We start from the raw sequence: 24,769 nt of genomic DNA, 5'->3' as shown, positions 1-24,769 counted from the left end.
GGTTCTCGACCTACCTGTATAGTTGGACTTCTGTTGTGAGTAAATTTCTTTGCTACATAATATTTATGTGAAAAAAAAAATACGTATATAGTACTATACCTGTAGGGATAACTGTACATGGTATTCCTATTAGCTAAGAACACGTTTTCTTCACTGCATCTACTTCTCAAATGAAAAGTGATCAAATGGACCTTTCTGCAGGACAAAAGCTAGCCTAATATTCTTTAGTTTACCTAAGACACACTTTTTTTTTTTTTTTTACAATTTACATTCTGAAGTTAGGATGCGTCTAGTAATCTACGGTACATGAGACTGATGATATACAGTATGTGGTAACATGAGGACATTTCATTAAGGGAAGTGTGAATGAGCTAAACAAGCAAACACTGTACACAGGACCCGCTAAAACACCCTCATGGCAAAATAAAGCACAAATGCCCCCCACTATAGATCAGTATTTGAAAGAGTTCTCTTAAAATGGGTAAAGAACTTAAATGGCTAGCAAAGAATATTCTGGAACTCTAAAACATTGGAAAAAATAGACCCACCTCACATACTAAATAAATCTCACTCTAGACTACCTTCCAATAAGAAGCAAACCATTTCATATAACATAAACATTTTGGAGGCTGTCTACAACGGTAAGACTACTACTGATAGTGTAATTTTCCATCACGCGGGTACTTGCCTATAAAAATGATATGAAAGTGGCCTCTGCACACTCGCAAGTGCTGTGTTGCTCACACTGTATGCATGTGTAAACGTGACAACACACACCCATACTCCCATCTCCTTGGCTGAATGAGAGATGGTAAAAACTCTTTAAAGCATTTTTTAAGACTCTGTAAATGTCTGAGTTCTTTTTTCACCTCTTATTGATGGGATACATCTCTTAGATGTGACACAAAACTTAGAATTCTGAGGGCATACATAGGAAAAAATTAAAATGAAAAAAAAATCATGAACCTGCGATAAAAGAACTAGGGTGAGGACGGGGAATAATCCTTAAGGAAAGGTAAGTATAATTAACAAATGACTATGAAAACAAAACAAAAAACTTTTTAACTGTAGTGGTTCATGACATTATAATAACAGTAAAGTAGTTTCCAGGCTTGTACGGTATAGATTCTCAGTCTCAGCACAACTGATATTTTGGGCTGGATAGCTCTGTGTTGTGGGAGGCTGTCCTTCACATCGGCTCTTCTTGTCAGATGCCAGCAGTGTCTGGCCCCCACCCCCTCAGCTGTAACAAACAAAAATGTTTCAGCCAAGGGAAAATTTGCCCCCTACCAGGAACCACTGCTCTGATCTCTCAATTACCAACTCCTCTCAAAAAAGGTTTTCCTAGTTTCTCTGAAGTCACCTGAAGGGTAGAAAACAATTTTAAAAATCCATTTTAAAGAAAGATTGCTTCAAGTGAGTTTTCCAGCCACAGAAGAAAAAAACTGGGACATTTAGTTTTTGCCCAGGTATTTAAAATATTGAGATTTAGACGAATGGACACCTTAAAAATCTGAAATATCAAATAAAATCAATAAAGTATTTTCTTCAACCATTATTCCCTATGTATCCATAAAATACTACCAATGGAGCAGCCAGAGGTAAAGAAAATATATTCATTTTACATTACTACGGTGGCTAGTATCAGAGATACCTTCACTTAACGTAATTTATATTATTTACTTTTTACAAGGAATAAGTAACCAAATGTTTAACCCATGACAACTATTTGCTAAATACTTGATTTCTATGCATTATCTCCCTAGAAGAAGTGATAAATCAATTAAATGTCACTATCATGAGTTACGAAATTTGTAAGATTCAAGGTTTGGTTGTAGCCAATCTTCCCGGTAAACTTCCAAAAATTTAAATGCTAGTAAAATACAGTCATCAGAATTTGAGCACAATAAGCCACACCCAAGCACGGCACAGATGAAAGAAGCTGCAATCAACTCTTAGAGGCTACGAGGGTAATAGTGATGCATAAGTTACCACGAGTGACTAGTGTAATTCTTACGCTACTGCTAAATGCTTAACTTCCAAACAATGCAGTTTAGGAAACAAGTACATTCAGGAATCCCAGAAACCCAAACACATAGGAGGAAAAGAAGAAAGGTCTTTTTATCTAAAAAGCAATAAAAAATGCAAATGCACACTTACACAAAATAAGCACTGGACCCTCTTGATTAATACACCTAAAAATTAAAGTGTGTTCCCTTATTTTTAACAGCATTTTTTATTGAGACATACTTCATATAACATAAAATCCACCGTTTAAATGTTCACTTCAACAGTTTCCAGCACACCCATCTTGCTGTGCAACCATCGCCACTATCCAACTCCAAAACACTAACATCACTCCTAAAAGAAACCCCGCACCTACAGGCAGTTAGTCTCAAACGGCCCTCCCAGCATCACCTAGCAATCACTTATCTGCTTCCTGTCTCTATGGATTTGCCTGTTCCGGGTATTTCATATAATCACACATTATGTGGCTTTTTGTGTCTGGCTTCATTCACTTAGCATAATGTTTTCGAGGTTCATCCATGTGTAGCATATAATAGCTCCTTTTCATGGCTGAATAATCCTTTATTTTTTGCAGCAATTAAGTGAACATTTCAAGTACTGTGTTTAGACATGTCACCTGAAACATTTTCAGCCATTCCTGGAGGCCTGTGGGTGGTTGGACAGACGTAATTCGGCGTCGTTGTTGTCCTTGGCCATTGGCTGCTCTCAGGTCTCCAAAAGTTGTTGGTGTTGCTGAACATGGTACAAGCCCAGTGGTACTACAGAAAATACAAGAGTAGAAGCAAACATAGATATTTATTAAGAATAATGGGCTCTAATACAGTAAGAATGGGATGATATAGCATAGTTCAAACATCAATCAAATTATTATTTTCATTTGCTTATTCCCAGAGAGCAAGGACACACAAAACCTAATCTGCTATTCTTAGAGCAAGTTTCCTCCCTCCTACATAACCACCTGTTTTTATCCGAGCAAAGCTAACTGCAACCAAATGACAAAATCTCTACGGCAAACTGAAAGTTGTTGATAACATACAAATGATGTTAAAACATTTCCTTAGAAGATTTAGATTTTACTTCTCTTATGACTGGTCTCCAGTGACACAATTAAACAAAAGTTTTAATTTTTTCTACGAAAAGGAGTGTGAGACTTATTAATGTTTTAAAAAAATTAATATGTAGAAGTAGTATGGTCAAATGTTTCAGACATTTTACCAGTCTTATCAGTCATTAAGTTGCCTCAGATGCCTTCTAAATAATTTGTAGTATTTGTCTATTTCTTTCCCATTTTCTATTGTTATTTTAAAGCTAGTATAGATAATACTAGATAATATTTGACAGGAAAAAGCTTTGATTAGAAATGTATTTACTCAAACAGGTAAGTAGTGAGAACTTATTATATTATATGCAAAATTAAATGAGATCATCAAATACTTTTATCCAATAATTTAAACTTTGAGACAGTTTTTAAAAAAAACCCATAAACCTGAAATTCAATTAATTCTGCCACTAGTAAAATAAGAGATGATCTATCTTTAAAATTGTCCAACTCTCCTAAAAATGACTAATAGCAGAAAAAGTAGTTAGAACTATGTTATTAATATATTAAACATTCTACTTTCTAATCTCAATGCCTAATTTAATTATTTAAACGCAAGGTAAATAATGAACATCTCTATTTTAGAGACGTGGGGGAAAAGGAGCAGGAAGATTCAGTTAACAAAATCACATGTGTAAAATAATTTTCAGTTTATTGAGCTATGATAATAAAGTGCTTTAAATCCAGAGAACATATAAACTGTATCCTAACAGTTGACTATCAAGCTCTGAAAAATTACTAATGAAACAACTCCAATTCTTTTCTATCCAGCGTTTCTCATTATTTTGCTAGAAAATGCATCTCAGTCACTACTAAATTTTACAGAAAAATCTTCCTATCTACCACCTTTAAATCTTTCAACATTATACATCTAAGATGGTCTGTAACATTCAACAATTAAATTTATTTTTTCTTCTATCAAATTTCAAAAGTAAGCTCTATTTTCTTCTCTGAAATGAAATGTGATTATAACTTACATTTTCTAATAAAAATGATGAAAAAGTCATACTTTCATCTTATTATTAGAAAATCTTTCAACAAAACTGAAAAATATCAAATATATACTGACAAAGTCTCTAAAAAGACATGGAAATCAATATGCTGTTTGGTTTGCTTTAAGAAAATTGTATTTTAAAAAGCTAAAAATAAAAGTTTCACCTTTGCAGGTGCTTTCTCAATATAAAAAGCGAGCAAGTAAAGACAAATTTTACTAAAATGTGTTCTGCTTTAAAAATTCAGTTTTCATTAATAAACTACCTTAAGAACAAATGAACCATTTAAGACTTTTGCCCGGGTACTAGCTGTATTAGTAGAAGACCAAATTTATATGGCTGGCTAAAATCTATACAGTAAAAAAAACCTCATTTTAAACATTAAACTCAACGACTTTTGCCCGGGTACTAGCTGTATTAGTAGAAGACCAAATTTATATGGCTGGCTGAAATCTATACAGTAAAAAAAAACCTCATTTTAAACATTAAACTCAACTTTCTCATCCAAGAAATAGTTTATCAAGACTAGAAGAAAAAAGCAAAAATGAAGTGAGTAGTTTCACTTGTCTTTCTCTCATTCTACACCCTCTGGTGGCAGTGCCAAAGCACAGTGACATTGTTAAAAAGCAAAGGGTAAGTAAGAGGGAGGGGGGCAGTTAACATGGGTAAATCACACAAAAAACATTTCCTGCATAACCGAGATAGCTTTTTCTCTTCTGTATCATTTCTGAACTTTTTGTATATAAAACTATCCTAATTATTATGATTTCTGAAGGTCACAAAAGAGCATCTGAAAGAAATATTTTCCACAACTGAATGAAATAAAAATACATACACTGTTTCCCTGGAAAAAAGAGATGCAATCCGTAGCAATGTTCAATCGCAAAAATGTATGTCTGAGCAACGTTAATTTTACTGCATCTTACAGAATAAAAGTAACTCTACATCAAAATATTGAGGGGAAAAAGAGAAATATCACCATGATGAAGTTCTTATGGCTTCTTTAGCTAACTTTCAATCAGTCATCTGAAGAAGTGACAATTATGCAAAAAGACCCCCCAAAAGCCCTTAAGATGCTTTTGTCATTTAAATTTTAAAATACCACATTCCAAATGACGTACAAAGCCATTTTTAATTGGCTGGGTAACAGATATTGTGCTTAAGTTAGCCTAATTAGCGTGAGAGTGGGAAAAGTTTTATACTGATGCAAAATCCAAAAATGATGGAATGGTGCAGGAAACAAGACTACAATTGTAGTTAGTTGTTATGGAAACTATTCTACTGGTGTAGAAATGTATGTGCTAAAAACATAAGACTTACCAAGCAAATAAAAGGGGGTTTCTAACACAGTAATTTCATGAAATAAGATTTAGGTAGTAATCGTGGGGTCTATCTCACTGTTAATAAATATGTCTTCAGTTCTGCAAATATAACACTCCACCCTAGAATAGCTGTTGCTATGGTAACAAGATACATTTGCTCATATGCATATTTTAGGATTTACTTGATAGAATTCCTTAAAAATTGGGATTTAAAAATTTTGCTGATAGGAGGACTTCTGCCTATGTCTTACTTCAATGTATCAGCAACAAAATATAAAGCCATGGTGGTAGTCATTCTTCTCTATTTAGGTTGATAATGTTTCCCAATTTTCAGTGATTGCAAAATGTGTTAAGCAGCCAACAGTACTAGTGACATTATAACTCTATGAGAATAAACTGAAAGAAAGGCTTTTAGAATCATCAACTCTTTTAAGAGACATGAGCATCATGAGAGAATCAATCATTATACTTAATATTACCTTGTATATTCTGAGACTTTGCATGGTTTCTTTCCCAAAGAAAAAGAGCGGACCTCAGAACCATGGTCCAACTTTCTTTTCATCTATAAGGTAAAACAAATGAGATATATTTAAAAAGAATCACCTGTCCAACTATCAAATTTTAGCATTAGCATCAGTAATACTGAAAAAATTCTTAAATTTTTATATGCCTCTAATGTTAATTAGGCATAGTTAATTCATATAGAAAATAAATGTTTCATAGTTTCTTCTATTAGTTCTACTTTGTTTTACTCTTTATAAGACTATAAAGGTGAATCCACCCCCACTCCCAACATTTGGTCCAGAAGAACAGCGTATGGTGATTTAAAAGTTGACAGACATCATACACATTCTTTGAGAGTAATGTACCTTTCCCATTTTCTTTCTAGTTTACGAACCAACATAGGGAAACATGTCATGTTAACCTACACAGAAGAGAACCATATTTAACATGCCTTAGTGATTTTCATTTTCCTTTAAAAACATATTTTAAGAAGGATAAAAGAAACAACAAATTAAAAATTTCAAAATCAGAATGGAAGCGACTTAAAATACATTATTATATAAGGGTAAAAAGAACAATGTAAACAAAATGCTCTTGAGAAGTAATTATGATAAGGCATAAAGCAATGAATATGGGCAATGAGGAAAGTTAAAAAAAAGTAAATCCATAATAAGAGGGAAATGTGGAGATGATACAATAAAGGTAGAAAAAAAGTCATCAACTGATATTTAGACAGCATATAGTTCTACTTGACAGATGCTAACTTAGGACAAAATATTCTAACTTGAAAAGCAACAACAAAAACAAAAAGACAGAAAAAGAATGAGTTATGCATCTTTGTAAGGTATACCTAATATCTGTAGTTTTAAAGTATTTCATTATGCTGCATAGATATGTAATATGTAAATATATTCAGAATTGTATTTTGTCATCTTCAATATTAAAGTATTTATTCTTTATATTTCACTATTGGTTAATAGAGGTCATCTAGAACTACATGTATGTTACAAAACTATAAAATCAGATCTGGTAAGATTCAACTTTTTCTATCTCAGCATCCCCTCTCAGGTTTGTATCTGCTAGTTAATTACTGTATCACTGAAAATGACAGCAGTGGTGGAGCAGAGGGGAGGGAATCCCAGGGTGATAGACAGTTCTCCTCATTTTTATAAAAAGGTGAAAACCCTCACTTTGCAGCAGCCTTATTTTCTTACCTACTGCCTCACATGGAACATCATTAACTAGCATGCTACACCGTAAATACTAAAGAGAACCAACCAGACTCTAAAAATCTTTTTGAACCACATTCTGGTTAATAAAGACTGCGCTTTTATCATCATGAAGAAAGTCTTCTAAAACACAGGGATTATTTTCCAACGTTAGAGGCAAGAGGTGAGGGTAGGACAAGCTCCTCCACAATTTATACCTTGGCTCATGAAATGCCTACTGAAAGAAATGGAATTAGTCTTATTTCAACCCTTCAGAAGTTTCTGTACTCATTACATTATTTTAAAGTGATTCCTCTCAAAATCCCTTATTTTCTTTCTCCAAATAATTTTGTTAAAAAGCAAAAATAAATACTTTAATACATAGGTAACCACGTGCTTGAATGTGTATAAATTATAGGCACACATGTACATCCACAGAAAGGTATCCATCAGGAAGGTCGGTCAGTACAGATTACCCTAAAAATCTATTTTTTATAACTTTCACAGATTCTCATTTTCAAAACTATTATGAGAAACTTTGATATTCACTGCAATTAAGTTTGTAATACCGGCTTTCAGAACTTCTCTGGATAGCTTGTAAATACATTGGTGCAAATGCCATTTGCCACTAAAAGCAAACTTTATTTCCATCTTAGAAATCCTTCAGCATATAAAAATGCCCAAAATACATATCAAGGGAACCACCGAGAAAGGATTTTTATCTTTAGAATATTTTATAAAACAAAGCACTTTCTGTATGACTATGTAAATCTTTTAAATATTACATTGTTTACTGAAAATACTGACTTAAGAAACAAAAATTAATTCTGCAATTTTTAAGGGCTGCAGAAAGTAAATATAATCTCTTTAAATATAAATACCCAATATTCTAGTGACTGTATGCTTTAAAAGAGTCCACGAAAGAAAAAAAGAAAAACGTATATATGAGGTACAGAAAAATAAAAGGCAAAGGTTCACTAAAAGCTAACTAAGGGTAGAGTATTTCCAGGTCAGCATTTAACGGAGCCACGTTTCTGAAGTCTGAATATATTTTTAGAGAAAAATTCTCAGATTAAAATGTACATTTTATTTTCAATGTAAAGCTTCTTACAGCTCACGTTGTCTTTTCCATTATTTCCTCACATTCACGATCTAAAACAGAATACCAGACATCCAGCCACCCACCAAAATTAGAGGATACTGCAGCCATCTCTGATGATACAGATTTTCCTTCTCAGGCAGGCATACACACACACACACACACACACACACACAATCATACAACACAGGAAGAAAACAGATTACTTACTTTGTAAAAAATCATTTTTAGTGTGCCGTAGAAACCCATATTTTCTGGATTTTTCCCCTTCAGTGATTCTGTGCCCCCGTGTGTCCGGCTGCTTGGCAGTCTCTGACAATATAAACCTTTTTCAGGTAGGTATGTCACAGATTCTAATGTGGACATGCTCAGGCACGTCAGAAAAGGAAGATTAGGGAGCAGAACCGGCAACAAAACTCCACAGCAAAGGCAAATGCAGCTCAGTATCAAGCCGCTTCTCGGGACGCACATACATGCATGCAGCCTGACTGAGGAGAACTCGAGGGAATAATGAGAGAGAACCGAGAAGATTATTGGAGGAGACTGTGCCCTGTCAAAGCCTTGACTGAACAGATTCCTCCCTCAGCAGCAGAGGGATCAGATTACATCTTCCCTTGAACACAGAATGGTGCAGTCCAGGATTCAGCAATGCAGACTGCACATCAATTATATGGTGATCCGCTCCAGGGAGCCCGTAAGCACACAAGGCGCTGAACAGAGGGAGGATGTGGGCAGCAAATGAGACCGCCCCCACACGACAGCCCCCTCTCTCCCCTTTCAAACTTTCAGGAGGTTATTTTTGCATTTTGTAACACCTGCATTTTTGAAGACTTTTACATGGCCAGCGTCATTTCCACAAATAAGTCCTTTCAGAAGCATTTTGAAAATGGAATATATTTTCATATGGTCCTCCCAACAGAAGCAAAGCAGTCTATTTCCCCTAACTGTTACCCTACTGCAGTCCTGGCACAGACTGATCAGATTTTTTCAAGTAGCTTGGATGGTACAAAACGGGCAATTCCAAAGGGAGAAATTCAATATTCTTTGGGGCGATTTACAAGAAAGTAAACCAGTTTGGAGCATACAGCATTTGCAGAAATTACGTAATAAGTTATATTTCAACCTGTACATTTCTTATATTAAGATTTAATGTAAATATTCCCTATGCTTTTCCATTCCATTCGTTTAAAACGTAATTTTCAAGAAAATTACCACACACTTCATCAATCCTTACTAATCAAGAGAATATCTTTTTATGATTAACAAACCAACACTGAGTATAGAAAGTTTGGCTGAAAGGTTCTATTTCTCCAAAAACTGCTCACTGGAGAGTCTTACAATTATTTGTTAATTTAATCTTGGGTAAACAAGAGGCACTGGACTTCTACTTCCAAAATTATTTTCACAATGTGTACTGCTTATCATTAAAAAGGTATTTTATATAATAATAAAGGTTCCAAAGTTGGCCTGAAGGCAACCTTTTTCTTAGAATGACTACTACACAAATCTAGATGTTTCATCTTGCAACTTGCGTGCTACAAAACTAGCTTCAGAGGCAATTATAAGATTCTTTGGACTAGAAAGGCCCATTATTAAGGGTCTAGTTAATTAACTCCCACCCTCCCCATTAACATTCTTTATTACAAATAAACTGTGTGCCTATAGTTATTTAAGTACTTAGAAAGTTTCTTCAGGAAAAAAAGCAATACTATTTAGACTTACTACATTTTAATATTCTCTGACTTTTGTCAGGGAAATGATCCTAAACACTGTATAAAGCAGTATCATAATTTTAAAAATAAATGTTTACCTTTTTAATTAAGACATTAAGTCAGCACAATGTCTTTTAACTTAAAACATAAGCAAAATAAGATAACCTAAAATTTTATGAAAAGGTACATCTTGGGTCTTCTGGAAATTATATTCTACAGTCTATTATCTTTTTAAAAATTCTCCTACCTGGCTCTTAAATTAATCCTTACCCTCAGAAACAGTATGTACAGGTACCAGCAAAAGTTACTTAGTTTTCTAACTTAAAAGACATATTACTAAATGAAAGAAGCTAGTCTGAAAAGGCTACAAACTGTATGATTTCAACCAAATGACATTCTAGAAAAGGCACAGCTACAGGAACAATAAAAAGATCATGGTTTCTAGGGGTTTGGGGAGAGGGAAGGAGGGAAGAATGAAAAGATGGAGCACAAGGGATTTTTAGGGCAATGGAATTATTCTGTATGATACTACAGTGGTGGCTACATGTCATTATGCATTTGTCAAAATCCATAGAATGTACAACATCAAGAGTGAACCTTAATGTAAACTATGGACTTTGGTTGATTTAAAAAAAATTAGTTTTCTACATAAACAATTAGCTTACTTCAAAGGAAAGTTCCTTTTAAAAAGAAATCTCTTACTCTTAGCAAAAAAAATCCAACTGTTAGGAATGGATCCATAAATCCTTTTATTACAGCTTTGGAGTGCTCAGGATTTGGGGGTGGGGGGGAAGGACCCCCTCCTTCCCTCAGTTGTGGGCTATCTGAAGAAATTAACTGTAAAATGAACACCTGAAATTTCCTGTAAGGCCTGTTGGAGGACAAAGAGACTGCCCATCTAGCAGTCATAGAACAGTAAACATCTTGACTTCAGCTGAAACCATGTCCTATCTCTGGCTGAACTAACCTTTCCAAATTAATTCTACTCAGTTGAGGACACAGGCCAATTTTAATAAACCAAGAGCACTGTCTCAAAATCTAGGATGTTTAAAGAAGAAACTATCTTAACTTTGCATATTCAAAGAATGCTCTTCTGGTGACACGGCTCCTATGCATGGCTAGGATGCCACAGGAAAACATGATTGTCACAAATGTATGTTTATATGTAGGTATGTATATTCATATTTTATCTTTGAGTAGGCAAAATATCTACATGGCTCAAAAATCAAAATGATACACAAAAACTAAACACTGAGAAGACTTTCCAACACCCCCAACCACCTATCTACCATGGTTCCCACTTGTAATGATGTTTATTAGTTTGTTTATCCTTTAAGTGAGAATGTATATGTTTATAAGTACTCATGAAGACTTTATTTTCCCAAGTATTTAAACAATTCTCCCTAATATCTTGTTTACAATGTTAATTTGAACTGTGAAGAATTTGTCAAGCAAAGCTAGTCAACCAAATCTCTAACTAGACTTCAAATTAATAGAATAAAAATGAATGATTTGTAATATTCTTTGAAGTACCAGTAATGAAAACTGTGATTTATTAGATTACTTTCATCATAATCTATATATGAACAACACAAATGATTTCTCACATTCCTATTTCTGGGAGTCTTGGCTAAAATACAGATGTTTAAAACTTTATTAAGAGATTTAAGGTTTTTAGTAATATTACTGATAAAGACTTTATATGTGAATCTATGTCTGTCTTATCCCTGTGGTAGACAGAAATACTGTAAAGTTGAAATCAGTCCAAAATCTGTTAAATAAATGTAACAAAAACAAAAGTATTTTATGCTTTAGGCTGCAGTGTTAACAAGTAAGTTCACTGAAAAGGCTAGAGAGTTAACCATCATAGCTAAAAAAAAAAATACTTGTGTTTGTCATCATTTTTTAGAATTAATATCTCAATGTATTAAATATATTTTCACTACAATAAAGTAAATCTTCATGTAATATCAGCTAAACAATAAATTTCCCATTCTATAAAAAATTATTTCTTCTGCTGACAAGCTATAAGCCTTACTGAAAATCTACAAGCAAGGGCAGGGACTATCAGTGAAGTCCTGGACCATAGACTGTCTGCTAACTCAGACCCAATGCTCATCCCATCACAACTCCACTGAGCTGGGTGTATGAGGAATGCATGAGAGCAGTAGCTCGAAAAATAAAAAAACAGCACAAAGATATGAAGATGTGCTGCCCCAGAGTGTAAGCGTCTGGGAAATACTGACAGAGGAATGATTAGCCCGTGAGCTAGTACAGAGAAATGGCTCTTTCTGAGCAACTGGTTGGGATGACTAAGTTTTCAGAAGGGCAAGCTGTGGTTATGGGCAGAAACAAAAACTAACCTACATACAAATGGTGAGGAAAATACAAACAGTAAAACAGTCTCCACTTGATCATGTTATCTTCAGGGAAGTACCTATCTTTATATATGGTGTCAACAGAGGAAGGAACCCTTAACAGAGTACTTTTCCTCACCTTGACTCTCAGAGTTCAGTATTTCCATTTCAAACATATTCTTCTATTACTGCACTTATCACACCTCCTTGTACTTATTTTTATACATCTTTCTCTCCTACCATTTGAAGGTTCACTTCTCACATAGTAGAAAAATGATACATAACAAATAATTAATAGTTTTGAATAACTGGCCACATAAGCAAATAGTAGCAAACATAACATCATTTTTCTAAAGCATAAATGTATGCCTAGTACTAAACTATACTTAGTACTAAAAAGCTCAACTATTGTATTATAATTAGTTGATGATACTATAAATTTTATTGCTTCTTTTCATTACTTTGCCAACATTTAAAAATCTACTTCCATTTTATAATAGTAGGAGAATATGTTTATATCTGTATGTCAGTGACTTTCTTTATTACTATATGACAACATTCTTTACACTGATATTATACTAGGAAAACCACCTACACAGTTAGCTATCTTGCCCTGAGTACAGAATTTAGATTAGAGACAGTTTGGGATTTCAACATCAAAGAAAGGAATGCCGAGCATGTTGAGGTCGAAATTAATTTTCTGAAATCTCACTAACCCACCGTCATTAAGTTTCTGGGATGCAAGTTCTTAAAAGATTCACAACTAAAACTGGCAAGTTAATAGACCATTCTATCACAGGTATTATCCATTAAAATAGTATGTATGCCCAGCATCTACGTTTTCCTTAATACAAGTAGGTGGCAGTAATGATCAATAAGCTATTTTCATATTTATGCACGCATACTGCATTTATTTTACACCTACTATGTGTCAAGATAGTATATAATCAAAAAACTTTTTTTTCACTGAATTTATGGTCAATTTAAGACAGAAAATAATATATCTGATTCTTAGAACTCACACTGAAATTAATTCAAAAAAATTTTTTGAGACTATGTATAATGAAACAAGTTGAGTCAGATTTAGATTGAAATTACCATCCAAATAAACAAATATTAAAATACTACAGCATTTAAAAAATACCTAAACATTAAATATTGTTCTAAATAACAACTTTTTTTTAAAACACACTTGTTGGGAAATGAAAGGGATGCTTATAATAATATACAAAACCCTAACCTCAATAAAGCAAAATGCAAATTAAAATATCATAGATTAGACAGGTTTCAACATTTTAAAAAATAACTATGATTGTAGAGTGGTTCTTTTATACATTTTTCTTTTTCCTGAAGTTCAAAATATTTATAACTTTCTTTACAAAATGCAACCCCTGAGGATTTGACACAAATAACCTGCAATGTTGATTCAAGAGTAAAAGTTTTTTTCATCTCTTAGATTGGGCCAAATTAGTCACCTGCTAATCATACACACAAATGTATGTGTCTACCAATATACAAACATACGCACCTACAGAGTTTCACACAACGATGCAAATTAGGAGTTCTATTTACCACAGCCACAGAAGAAAACAATGAAGACGGGTTGTTTGCAATTCTGAAATTTGTAGTTACGGAGCTGTCAGAGACTTAACACATATACCAAACATTACTTACCATACTTCTTTACAGACAGGCAACATCTGCAGTAACTTGACAAAGTTAGTAAGTCACTCTGGAGTTTATCCTGATTTATCTAGAAAGCAGTTAATCTTTATATCTCATGCTTCAAATCCAAAATAAACTACCAGTAAGCATTTTGAATTCACATCTAAGAGTTTACTCTCAAATTTTTATTACAAATTTTTGGGTAGTAATCCCTTCAGTAAAGTAAGAAAAATATCATGGAAAACTATTTTTAAAAAGTTAATTTCAAGAAAAATAAAACAGCAAATATGAGCCAGGAAGGACTTAAATTGACATGGAGAAAGAATGAAATCAGTTTCTCTCCGTGTATGGTTTAGAACCATATTCACTCTTCTTTCTCTATTGAATTTGATAATTACTGCTGTTGTTTGTGATGTTCAAATATATTCACATGACTTGAGAAAAATTTTCTACAGACATGGCATACCAATCTTGTATCTTAATATTAAAATAACCTTTCATTTTAAGAACTGTTTAAAATTCTGAAATTAATTTCTTATTTTAGCTATTAGTCATGACCAAAAAGCTTAGAGAAAAGAGCTACAGACTAGGAAGTAAAAAGGTTACACCCACTGAATCAATAAAAAAACACTAATAGCAGTTAAGTCATAGAGTTTAGAACTAGAAGGGATCCTGGAAATCATCTAATCTAATTCCCCCTTGTTTGTGGAATGAACATAAGTTTTGGAATTGGAGAAATCTGAGTTTAAACACCGGCTATGCCATTATTAGCGTGTAAACTTCATAGGGGTTATTTGCCCTTCATGAGTTCCAGTTTCTCTTTTTTTGTGAAAATGTAATGGTAATACCATTTACCTTACGAAAGAACCTAAGCCACAGAATCATTGTGAGGACACAGGGATGCCCAGCATATAACAGATATCCTATAAACACCCTATAAAACAGTAACTGTTATTAACAGGTAAGAAAGGCAAAGAAGAGAATTAAGTGTCTTGCTCAGGGTTATATAGCTATTTGAGAACATTAGACTCTGGTCCCAGGTTTGCTACTTTTAACCAATTTCCATTTGATATGTGATGGCTCAAGTTGAACTTAAAAAAAAAAATCAGACATTACTGAAGAAGGAAAAAAGTGTTACATTTTGCAAATAGCAATTAAATATGCAAACTACTACTAAATCTTAATGACTGAGTTCATGGAGTGATTATCTGGGTCCATAGTTCTGCTACATGTGGGAAATGTGAGGTAAAGATACGGTAACTGGGGAAAAAGTCACAGAAACTGAAAGATTTAGGTTAAATGAAATCAATCAATTAAGAAATAATCACCTACTACATCCCAGTATCTGCAAAATGCTACTGAAGTCAACTAAAAACATCATAATAACCTCCATCCCCAAGAGACTTAAAATTCAACTGGCAAGACAAGAAACTAATAGAGGACAATATTTGACTAGATATTAAGTGCCAACCTGGGTAGTTTAGGAGGTCAAAAAATGGAATAGTCATTTAAATAGTCTGAGATTTCACAAAACATACAGTCTTGTTTCTAAGTTTAAAAGACAGAAATTTGGTAGATGTTGAGGAAATAGAAGGAAATTATCATCTGTGGACCTAAGATATATGTGGAAAGGCCACATCGTTAACTTGAAGGATTAACGACATCTATAAAATATCTACCAGCCACTAGTCATAGTAAAGTTCATTAGGGAATAACCTACTTAGTATTATTACTTCCTAATTCAAACATTTAATACTACAGTTAAAATAGTCTTTAACTTACTAGTAATGGTTTCTTCAAAAGTACTTCCTGCCATGACTCATTCTTCCATTTTAGGGCTAATATGTGTCTTTCTGTACAAGGAGAACTTGGCTGTGTGGGTGTGAAGACTGTAGATTTTTTATTTCAGTTACAAACGCTGACTAAGAAGGGGTCTTTCTGTTTCCATGGGCACTTATACCAGAAATCACACACACAAGCAGACTGTGCTCTTGAATATAGGGGGGAATGGTGCAGAAATAAGAGATTTCTTAAATAAACATTCATTCAAATCGTATACTTAACCAAAAAACTTGATGAAAAGACAATAAAAAATGTAACTCAGGGCAAAGGTGGATAACTGACTCATTGACTCTCACCAACACGTGGCCAAAAGCACCTCTGCTATTCCAAAATGCAGCTTGCTTAGAAAATGAACTACTTTGTCTTGTTCTACTCCCAGCCCCTCCTCCCCATGCCCTGCCCCTCCAGCCTCCAGACTCAAAGCCTCCTTCTAAGGAATAGACTTCACGATAGAGCATTTTGAAATCCTAGAAACTGTTCATCACGTGCAGAACGACAGGAAGAATTACTGGTAAGTAGGAGGCATGTAAGGCTCAAACATGATACAAAGTAGGGTCCTTTTCAAAATATATACGCATATGTGTATGTGCATGTGTACGCATGGAGAAAAGCCTACGTAAATATATAAAAATGTACACAGTGGTCAGCTAAGTGGCTTAAGAAGAGATTTTCCTTATTTTTTTAAGCTGTCAAACAAGCATTCCTTACTATGTGCTAACAACTATTCTAAGCAAACAGTGCAGATGAGAGCTCTAGTCGCCTATGGCTTACATTCTGCAGTGGGGGAAAACACATAATAAGTAAACTAATAAATGAACTAGATAACTTCATACAATGCTAAGCTGTAAGAGAGAAATAAAACGGGTACTGTGAAAGAAGTAGGTAGTTAACAGAGGGTAGTAGAGTATTGTGGCTAATTTTGAACTGTATCACTCAGGAAACAATTTTTAAGTCAAAATGATAGGGTCGAGCCTAGATCAACAAGAACCAGGCCAGTCTGGCCAAGAGGAAGGGACTGGTACAGGATGAAGTCAGAGAGGTAACCAAGGGCCAGATCACATAGGATCTTGTAGACTATGGTCAAGAGTTTGGATTTAATTAATTCCAAGTGCAGTGTGAAGTCAGTAGAGGATTTCTAGAATAAACAACTTCTGTAGATATGTCTTTTTATTACTTTTCATGTTTTCAAAAATGTATATAAAATTGAAGACTATTCATAAAGTAATTCTCACTTGCTGAAATTAGAGATAACAGAGAAAATGCGTAACTGTATTTGAAATCTTCAACTCTTTGATGTAGAAATTACTCTTCCATTTCCCTCATCACTTGTCACCTCATACTAATTCTCAAACTTAGCACCTGTCCCAGAAGATTCCTAAACTTGGAAAAGGGAGAGCATAGTAGGTAATACTTAATTATTCTGTACCATGTGCCAAGCACTAGTCTAAAGTCTTTCTATGTAGTGACTCAAATCTGTAAGAATGAAGGGGTATCTACCATACCATCTCTCTATTTCTTTGCTCTTCCACTTTCTATGTTGCGATTTTATCTTTCCATTTGATAATTTACTCTTTTCAAGAAAGAGAGAGATTGGGCTCAGATCTCTATAGATACTGTTAACTTATCTGCCAGCCTTACTTTAGCAAATGTCTACAATGGTGAAAGATATGGTCACCCTTAGTTACTGGAGGTGAAATGATTTTATCCATGATAAACTTTTAAAAACTGCTTCTCTGTGAGCATAAAGGAATTCAGAAGATAATCGTGGAATCTCAAGGTTGGAAAAAGCCTTGAAAGTTTAGTACAGCCTCAGCTACAACCCTCAGGTACACTCACTGGCCTGTAGCCATCTGGGATCTGTTTAATATAAAATACAAATGTTATTCTCAACTCTGTGGCTTTCTTACTGATTTTGATAATTATGTTCAATTATAAATAATTGACTAGCATGTACATGCAGTTCAGATCCAAACTTACTACACTTTTTAAAACATAACATTTCTTCTGAAGTATCTCAAAAATTTTCCAGAAGAATTCAAAATGAGAAGGGATAACTTAAATCAATCTTTAAAAACGCTAGTTCTGAATCAAAATCTGGGAACTTAAGAACTTATTTCACTTATTTAAGAACATTTATTAAGTACCTATTCCATACTGCTGTTAGCTAGTAAGAAACATAAATCATACCTGGCTCTTCCTCTAGAAAGTGCACATCATAGTGATTTTTAATCAGTTCTTTACTTATTTAGAGTAGCCTATCTGCTTTCTAAGTATTCAAGTGTTTGAGTAGTTGTCAAATGAGTAGGGAAAACCCCAGTAATCATGCCCCCACCACATTTAAAAAGGAGGATTCTAAATGTTCATCCTAGAAACATCAATTTACATTTTAAAGCAATTACTGTATATATAATTTAACAAACTGCATTCTTTGCTTTGAAAGTATCAAGAATCGTATGACTAGCATAACGCTTACACGATCCCCTACCTTTTTGAGGAGATTCCGAAAGACTGAAGATTCAGTGAATAAAATCTGAGTACAAAGAAATATTGCTGGAAATAGTCATGAATAGGGTTTGACATAATTTTGCCTGTCATGGAAACATTTTCAAAATAATTATTAATTTGAAAAGGCATTTGATCTATAGTAGTTTTTTATTTGCAATGAACTGCAAAATTGATGGTTAGGAGCACTTTGATATCTTGGCAAAACTATCACAATAGAAATATTTTTGTAAGTTTATTTTATTAAAAAGTTCTTTAATATTCAGCTCATAACTTAAAAAATATTTACCTAAAAATACTTAAGGCCTCCAAATGTATACAAATTAACTTTGAAAGTTTGTCACACTTGATACATAACTCTAAAAAGTTCCTTCTACGGGATGGACATCATGAGTTTCCTACCAGTTGCATGAAAGCATAGTATATAATGATGACCTGATGACTATTAAACAAATTTGCATACAACTTAATTAAGAACTGTTCTATACACACAGCTGGTCTGATGAAAACCACTGCATAGTGATCTGAAAACAGTTCAAAACACTAGATCTTAAATTGCTTTTTGAGTCAATGCATGTTCAAACTTCTACAACATGAAAAAAAATTCTGGGAGGAATAGCTTGAATCTACCAAAAAACATAAAATTAAGGCTGCCAAAAAGATGTTGAACTTGAGAATATTTTTAAAATTGTAGTATTTTGTTAGCTCTTGGGATAAACACACACACACAAACACCCTTCTTCATTTTAAGCCTTTCCTTTAAAGTTATTTTATCAAGAGACAAAATAGCATATTAAGAACTTAGAATATTTTTCAAGAGATGTTAAATGAAGACATATTAATCACGATCACAGTGTAAATAGCAAAGAGTAAAACTAAACACGAGTTTCTAAGATATCTTTACTCAACTAGCTTTTATTAAACAATTATAATAAACAGATTTTGCTAGGACAAAGTAATTTACTCCCTACCAATTCATTTATTTTCAAAGACTTTAACTTTGTGAAATTCACTGTATTTGCTTACATACAGGTAGCATAGGAAAAGGAAATTACTGTGAGAAAAATTCATGGTGAGCCTCTAACCCCTAATTTCATTATAATATCATCAGTCTCACCCAACAGAATCCTGAGTCATATAATGGTTTTCTATTTTCTAAACAATGAAACAAGAAGGGGGAGAAACTAAACATTTAATTCAAACATTTTATTTGTATAGATCTAGACCTATCACATCCTAGAAATACTTAGCCAGGTTAACCTGAAAGCCAGACTCTAAGCAAAAAGGGTGCAAAATTGAGCAAGACATAGTCTCTCTCCTGGAAGAACACCCCCAATTCAGAGGGAAGGATAGACAAGTCAATAAAAAAACTGACAAATCAATAAAACTGATAAATAAAATTGCCCAAGTTATATGACAATGCATGGACCTAGAAAGAGAAAGAGAGAATTGTTTTCACACATGACAATATTTTAAACCAAAAGAATAAAGGAAAAATAAACACTAGATTTTAATCTGCTTTGAGTGCTCCTTCAGTGCCTACTGCCAAAGATACTGTAAACTATTCAAGTTTGAATTAGCAATTCTTTTTTTTTTTTAAGATGTTCTCTTAAGAAAATGAAGTATACAGGGAAGAGAACTCACTATATGCCAGGCGCCCTTCTAGATGCTTTACATATATTAACTCATTGAAACTGTATAATGCTATGCAGTAGGTACTATTATTTTCCCATTTTACAGGCAAGAAACAGGCAGTGAGTTTAAGTAACTTTCCCAAGGTCACAAAACTATTCGGTAGGTAGGTGGGATTTGAACACAAGCAGATCTTGGTCTCCAGTTTATAGAAAATGAAATAGGGTTTTCACATACATAGTAAGAAGTATGGGTAGTTAAGAAATCTCTAAGATGCTTCATGAGCTAATTCAGTATGTCAATGTGTGATGTGTGGATGAAATTCATGTTAGACTCACAATAGACACAGGGAAGGAAAAGACAAACTAGGCAGCTAACAGCGTACTCTGATCCACTTTACTTCCGGGAATTTACTACGAGCAGCTCGAAAGCGAGTTAACACACTACTGCCAACGGGTCCTCGATGAAGAACAGCTCCCGCCCTCTCTGACACTGTACAGATGCTAGGCAGCCGTCAGCAGGCACAGTGGAAGGAAGACTGACGAAAGCGGGTCTACAGCAACACTTGGATTTAGGTTCCTTTTCCCAAATCCCCTAAGAACGCCTATCTTCTACCCTTATTTCTTCATGTTCCGTTTTATTTCTCTAAAAAGTGAAATAATGAAAAAGAGCTGAGAGCAGAATACACCAAAGTATCTCCACTGGAAGGTCCTTTCAAAGAGGCTACTAGGTCTTTCAACATTACTAAAATGATCTGAATGTTGCAGAAAACTGGCAAAAGTTACGAACACTTACTGAAGACACTACTTCGTGTTATCTTTATTGGTTACTCTAACCCAAATGCACTTAACCGGGAACTATGACTTCTACTTGATTTTGAATTTTTTAGTTTCGTAGACAGCCTAAACTGTACTAACCAAATAATATGTATGTGTGTATGTGTATACACACACTGAGGGCTTTTCCATCTGAGTACATAAAGAACATGCTCTTTGATATGCGGTGACCATGTTGGCCCTGTTTCTTAATTTCATCACATATGATCTTTTTCTAAGAGCCAACCCATCTTGAGTATATGTCAACTTGATCCATGTGTGGTTATCACCTCCTGGCAGTAAACATCATTGTTGATACTTGCATATCTCTAGGCTTCTATCCTACACTTTATTGTTTCAGGTACCTCTAATTATCTTTATTTTACCTAGGATATATAATTATAACAAATTTAGATTTATATGGTTATTTTAATCTCCCACAGACACTCATTCATTCAACATTTACTTGATTGCCTATTATACATAAGCTAAATTAAGTATGGTCTCAGCTTCATGATTAGAGTTTACAGTGTAGTAGGGGAGAAACATAATGAAACATTAAAACAGAGCAAAACTGAAACCATGGTAAATGCTACAGTGTCATAAAAATGCATAATGTTAAGTTTTGATCCAGTTTTGGGGTTCAGAGAAGGCTTCTCTTCTCTGAAGGACTAAGCTGTGTTGCGGTGGGGGAGGGGCACCACGAGGGCTGCAGTGCATAGAATAAAGGTATTATGACAGGTGCAAGATGAGGCTAGAGAAGTAGACATGGGTCAGATTATACAAGACCTCAACAAAGGATTTTGGTCTTTACCATAAGAGTAATGAAAAGTAAAGTTAGTCAAGGGAGGGACATAATCCAGACATACCTTTTGAAATACCATTCAGAATGCAAAGTTAAAAACAAAACAGGGGGGAGGGAGGATATAGCTCAGTGGTGGAGTGTGTGCCTAGCATACATGAGGTCCTGGGTTTCATCCTCAGTACCTCCATCAAATAAATAAACAAATAAACAAATAAGAATAAACTTAATTGCCCCCCCAAAAAATGGGGAAGAAAGTGAGAGTGGATGTGGACAGACCATGGAGGAAGATTTTCCATTAGACCATGCAAGAGGTAATGTTGGTGTGGACTAGCTAAGCGCATTAGAGATGGACAGAAGTGATATTTAGGACATAAAACTCATAGGATTTGGTGACAGATTGGTCATGGGAAGTAAGGCAGAGGGAGTTATTAACGATAATACCAAGGTTTCTTACTTATGCAACTGGATGGAAAATAACAGAGCAGACTGAACAAGGGTCAGTGTTTGTTTTGTTTTCTAGGGTAGGAAGGACCACAAGTTTAGTCTTACTTGGTTTGAGGTGTCTCTGAGACATCCAGGTGAGGATATCATGCTCCACCTGGCTCTGGAGCTCAGAAAAAAGGTCTAGATCAAAGATAAAAACATGGGAATTATCTGTGTATAGGTCATCTACAATTTCCTTCACAGAGCCACCTCCTCCCCACTCTAAAGCTGTTAACCACAGTGCTTGACAAACCCAACACCTTGTCACAGTGTGGGCACATTAAGTCCTTGTCTATCCTCCCTGTTAGACTGTAAGTTCCATAAGAGCAGTGACCACATCTATTTTGATTCTTGTTGTACCTCAGCTCCTCACCAGTTCCTGCACATATCAGGGTATCAATAAAAAATACTTACATGAGCTAATTAACGATGTGAGATATACTCTAATTTACAATGACAGAACTACAGAAATCTTAAGTGAAAAGTACTCATTTTCAGCATAATTTAAAAACTCACAATTTTCACAAGGAAAGATGATTAAGATCACCTTTCCTTATTCTGTGAACAATACATTTTATATATTTGTTATTTATTTAGTATTTTATTATACATATTACTATCTATAATATTTTATATGATTTCCCCCTTAGGGAAAAGTAATAAAATGTTCTAGATATTTAATGGTTACACAATTCAAGTATAAATTACATTGGAAGAAAATATACACTTTGATATGCAATGAAAATACAATTATCTTTGTTATTAAAAGCCAATCTGGTTTAGGACTTCTTGTATCTTAAAAAAAGCCCAACAGAATATAAACTTTTACTATTAAAGAGAACTCACAATTTTAACAACTTAATGTACATCATTTCCTACAGATCTCACTTATCAACTGTTTTATTGGTTCATAGGTCTTAACCTAACAGATAGCACTTTTTGTCTCTGTTTTACTGACAGGAAATATATAGCATGAAAGTTTTTGAGAGTTACCAAGATCATTATAACTAATATTAGCTTTAAAATTTTGGCAATATATCTTTTAATCTCTGTGAACAGAATAACAGGGTGAGTTCCATTTCCATTAAAATTAAACTGAAAACTAGGTATTTTACATATAATTGCCTAGCTTTATTTTGCTTTATCTGCTTTTTATCACCAGCTCCCACTGAGATAGATTAAGAAACACTACACTTAATGAAAAGGGTCAAAAGGACTAGGTCCCACTGAAATATCTTTAAAAAAAATATTGATAGTTATTTAAATTACTACTTTATTCATTTTGGTTTTCTGAATAAATTTAACAACAGATACATGTAGGGGCATATCATTCAATTCTAACTCTGAATGCAGTTGGAACATATCTCATCTTAATCTTCAATGTAGTCAACACTATACTATGGATTTCCAAATCCTCTTTGGTTTTCATCTCCTAATAAATATTCTTATATATATATATCAAAACTGAAGAATGTTATTACATTGCTCAAAGCATGTATACATGTTCAAAGCATGTATACAAAACACTTTTGTATATAAACATACTCTGAGAATGTTAAGTAAATGTATTTGAAGACTACAAAATACAGTGCAAGATGATGAGAAACACTAGCCAACAGTTATTCATGCTTTTTAAATGAAAAAGAAACAAAGTATACTAAAATAAAAAAAAGCTGATAAAAAATTTTTGGAAGAGGCTGTGGTTGGCCATTTATTACTTTTTTGCATTAGAGTTAATTAATATTCTAAAAAGGTCTACAAAAAGCTGAACAACCTCTCAAGCTCTGAATTCATGGCACTGACCTTAGACTTTCTCGGAATGATTTTTAATGCACTCTGTTATTAGTAAAACCTGTTCAAACACATGCCCCATCTGCCAGCACCCCATCTGCAAAAGAGCTTCTTATTCTTGTAGACAGTACAACTTCTGCTTGCTTCCTTCCCTTCTCTACATACCAGCTGTATGGTAATGAGTATGAGCAGCTGAAAATCCTGCATGATAACAAAGCTAATATGAAAACGGCAGAACAACACTTCCCCTCAGTGAAGCAGTTGCCGCAGGAACACAGCAGATAAGCTATTAAACACGGGTGTGGTGGTGATGAGAATTTTATTTGTGTATATTTGGGGGTGTGCGGGCTTGTGCCTGTGTTCGCACGTGTGTGTTTAACAAGGGGTTTCCACGTAAGTAAAAAATAAAAAACAAGAGCAGCACAGGGTACCAAAGATCTAAATTTCTAAGCACTGTTGTTAAGACTTGAGAATCAGATTCTTTAAATGTTCTAAGCCTCAGTTCTTATATAGTAATAATATATCAGGTGCCATTTTGATGAGCTGGTTTTCAAAGATATTAACAAGTTTGTTCTATTTCATAATTAACTTATTTTGGGAACTTCAGGGGCAAAAAATGAAGTCAGAACTTAAAAAGCATAATGGAAAACTATTTGCTAGATATTTTAGCTGTTAACATAATATGTGAATCAACAAACTATGTTTTTAATTCTTGCACAGCAATTTAATTTTTTAAATTTATTGGTATTTGAGGCCAACACATTTATTCTGAACAGAGAATCTCCAAACAAAATACTAAGATGGCAATGTTATCTCCTTAATTTAGGAAGATATATTGGGGTTAATTTATATACATGTGATAGTCATACTAAATGAATCTATATAATGCAAGTAGATCCAAATCACATTAATT

General features: G+C 34.0%; 1 protein-coding gene across 6 annotated transcripts in view; it reads right to left on the bottom strand.

Moving 5' to 3' along the window:
• Positions 1 to 24,769, bottom strand: part of FBXW7 (F-box and WD repeat domain containing 7) — a 198,575-nt gene that overhangs the window by 22,736 nt on the left and 151,070 nt on the right. For 5 of the 6 annotated variants that reach the window (XM_072975603.1, XM_072975593.1, XM_072975613.1 and 2 more), the window contains 2 exons: positions 5,921 to 6,003; positions 2,645 to 2,786 (listed from right to left, as the gene is read on the bottom strand). In XM_072975603.1, coding sequence (XP_072831704.1) covers positions 2,645 to 2,786; positions 5,921 to 6,003 — 225 coding nt within the window. Of the gene's footprint in view, positions 1 to 2,644; positions 2,787 to 5,920; positions 6,004 to 8,462; positions 8,739 to 24,769 lie in introns of those variants that run through there. The other variant, XM_006213160.3, reaches the window with a different exon arrangement.

This window comes from Vicugna pacos, chromosome 2 (assembly GCF_048564905.1).
Source record: "Vicugna pacos chromosome 2, VicPac4, whole genome shotgun sequence".
NCBI classification, from domain to species: Eukaryota; Metazoa; Chordata; class Mammalia; order Artiodactyla; family Camelidae; genus Vicugna; species Vicugna pacos.
Note: the sequence above shows the minus strand (reverse complement) of the source record. Positions and strands in the feature narration are given on the sequence as shown.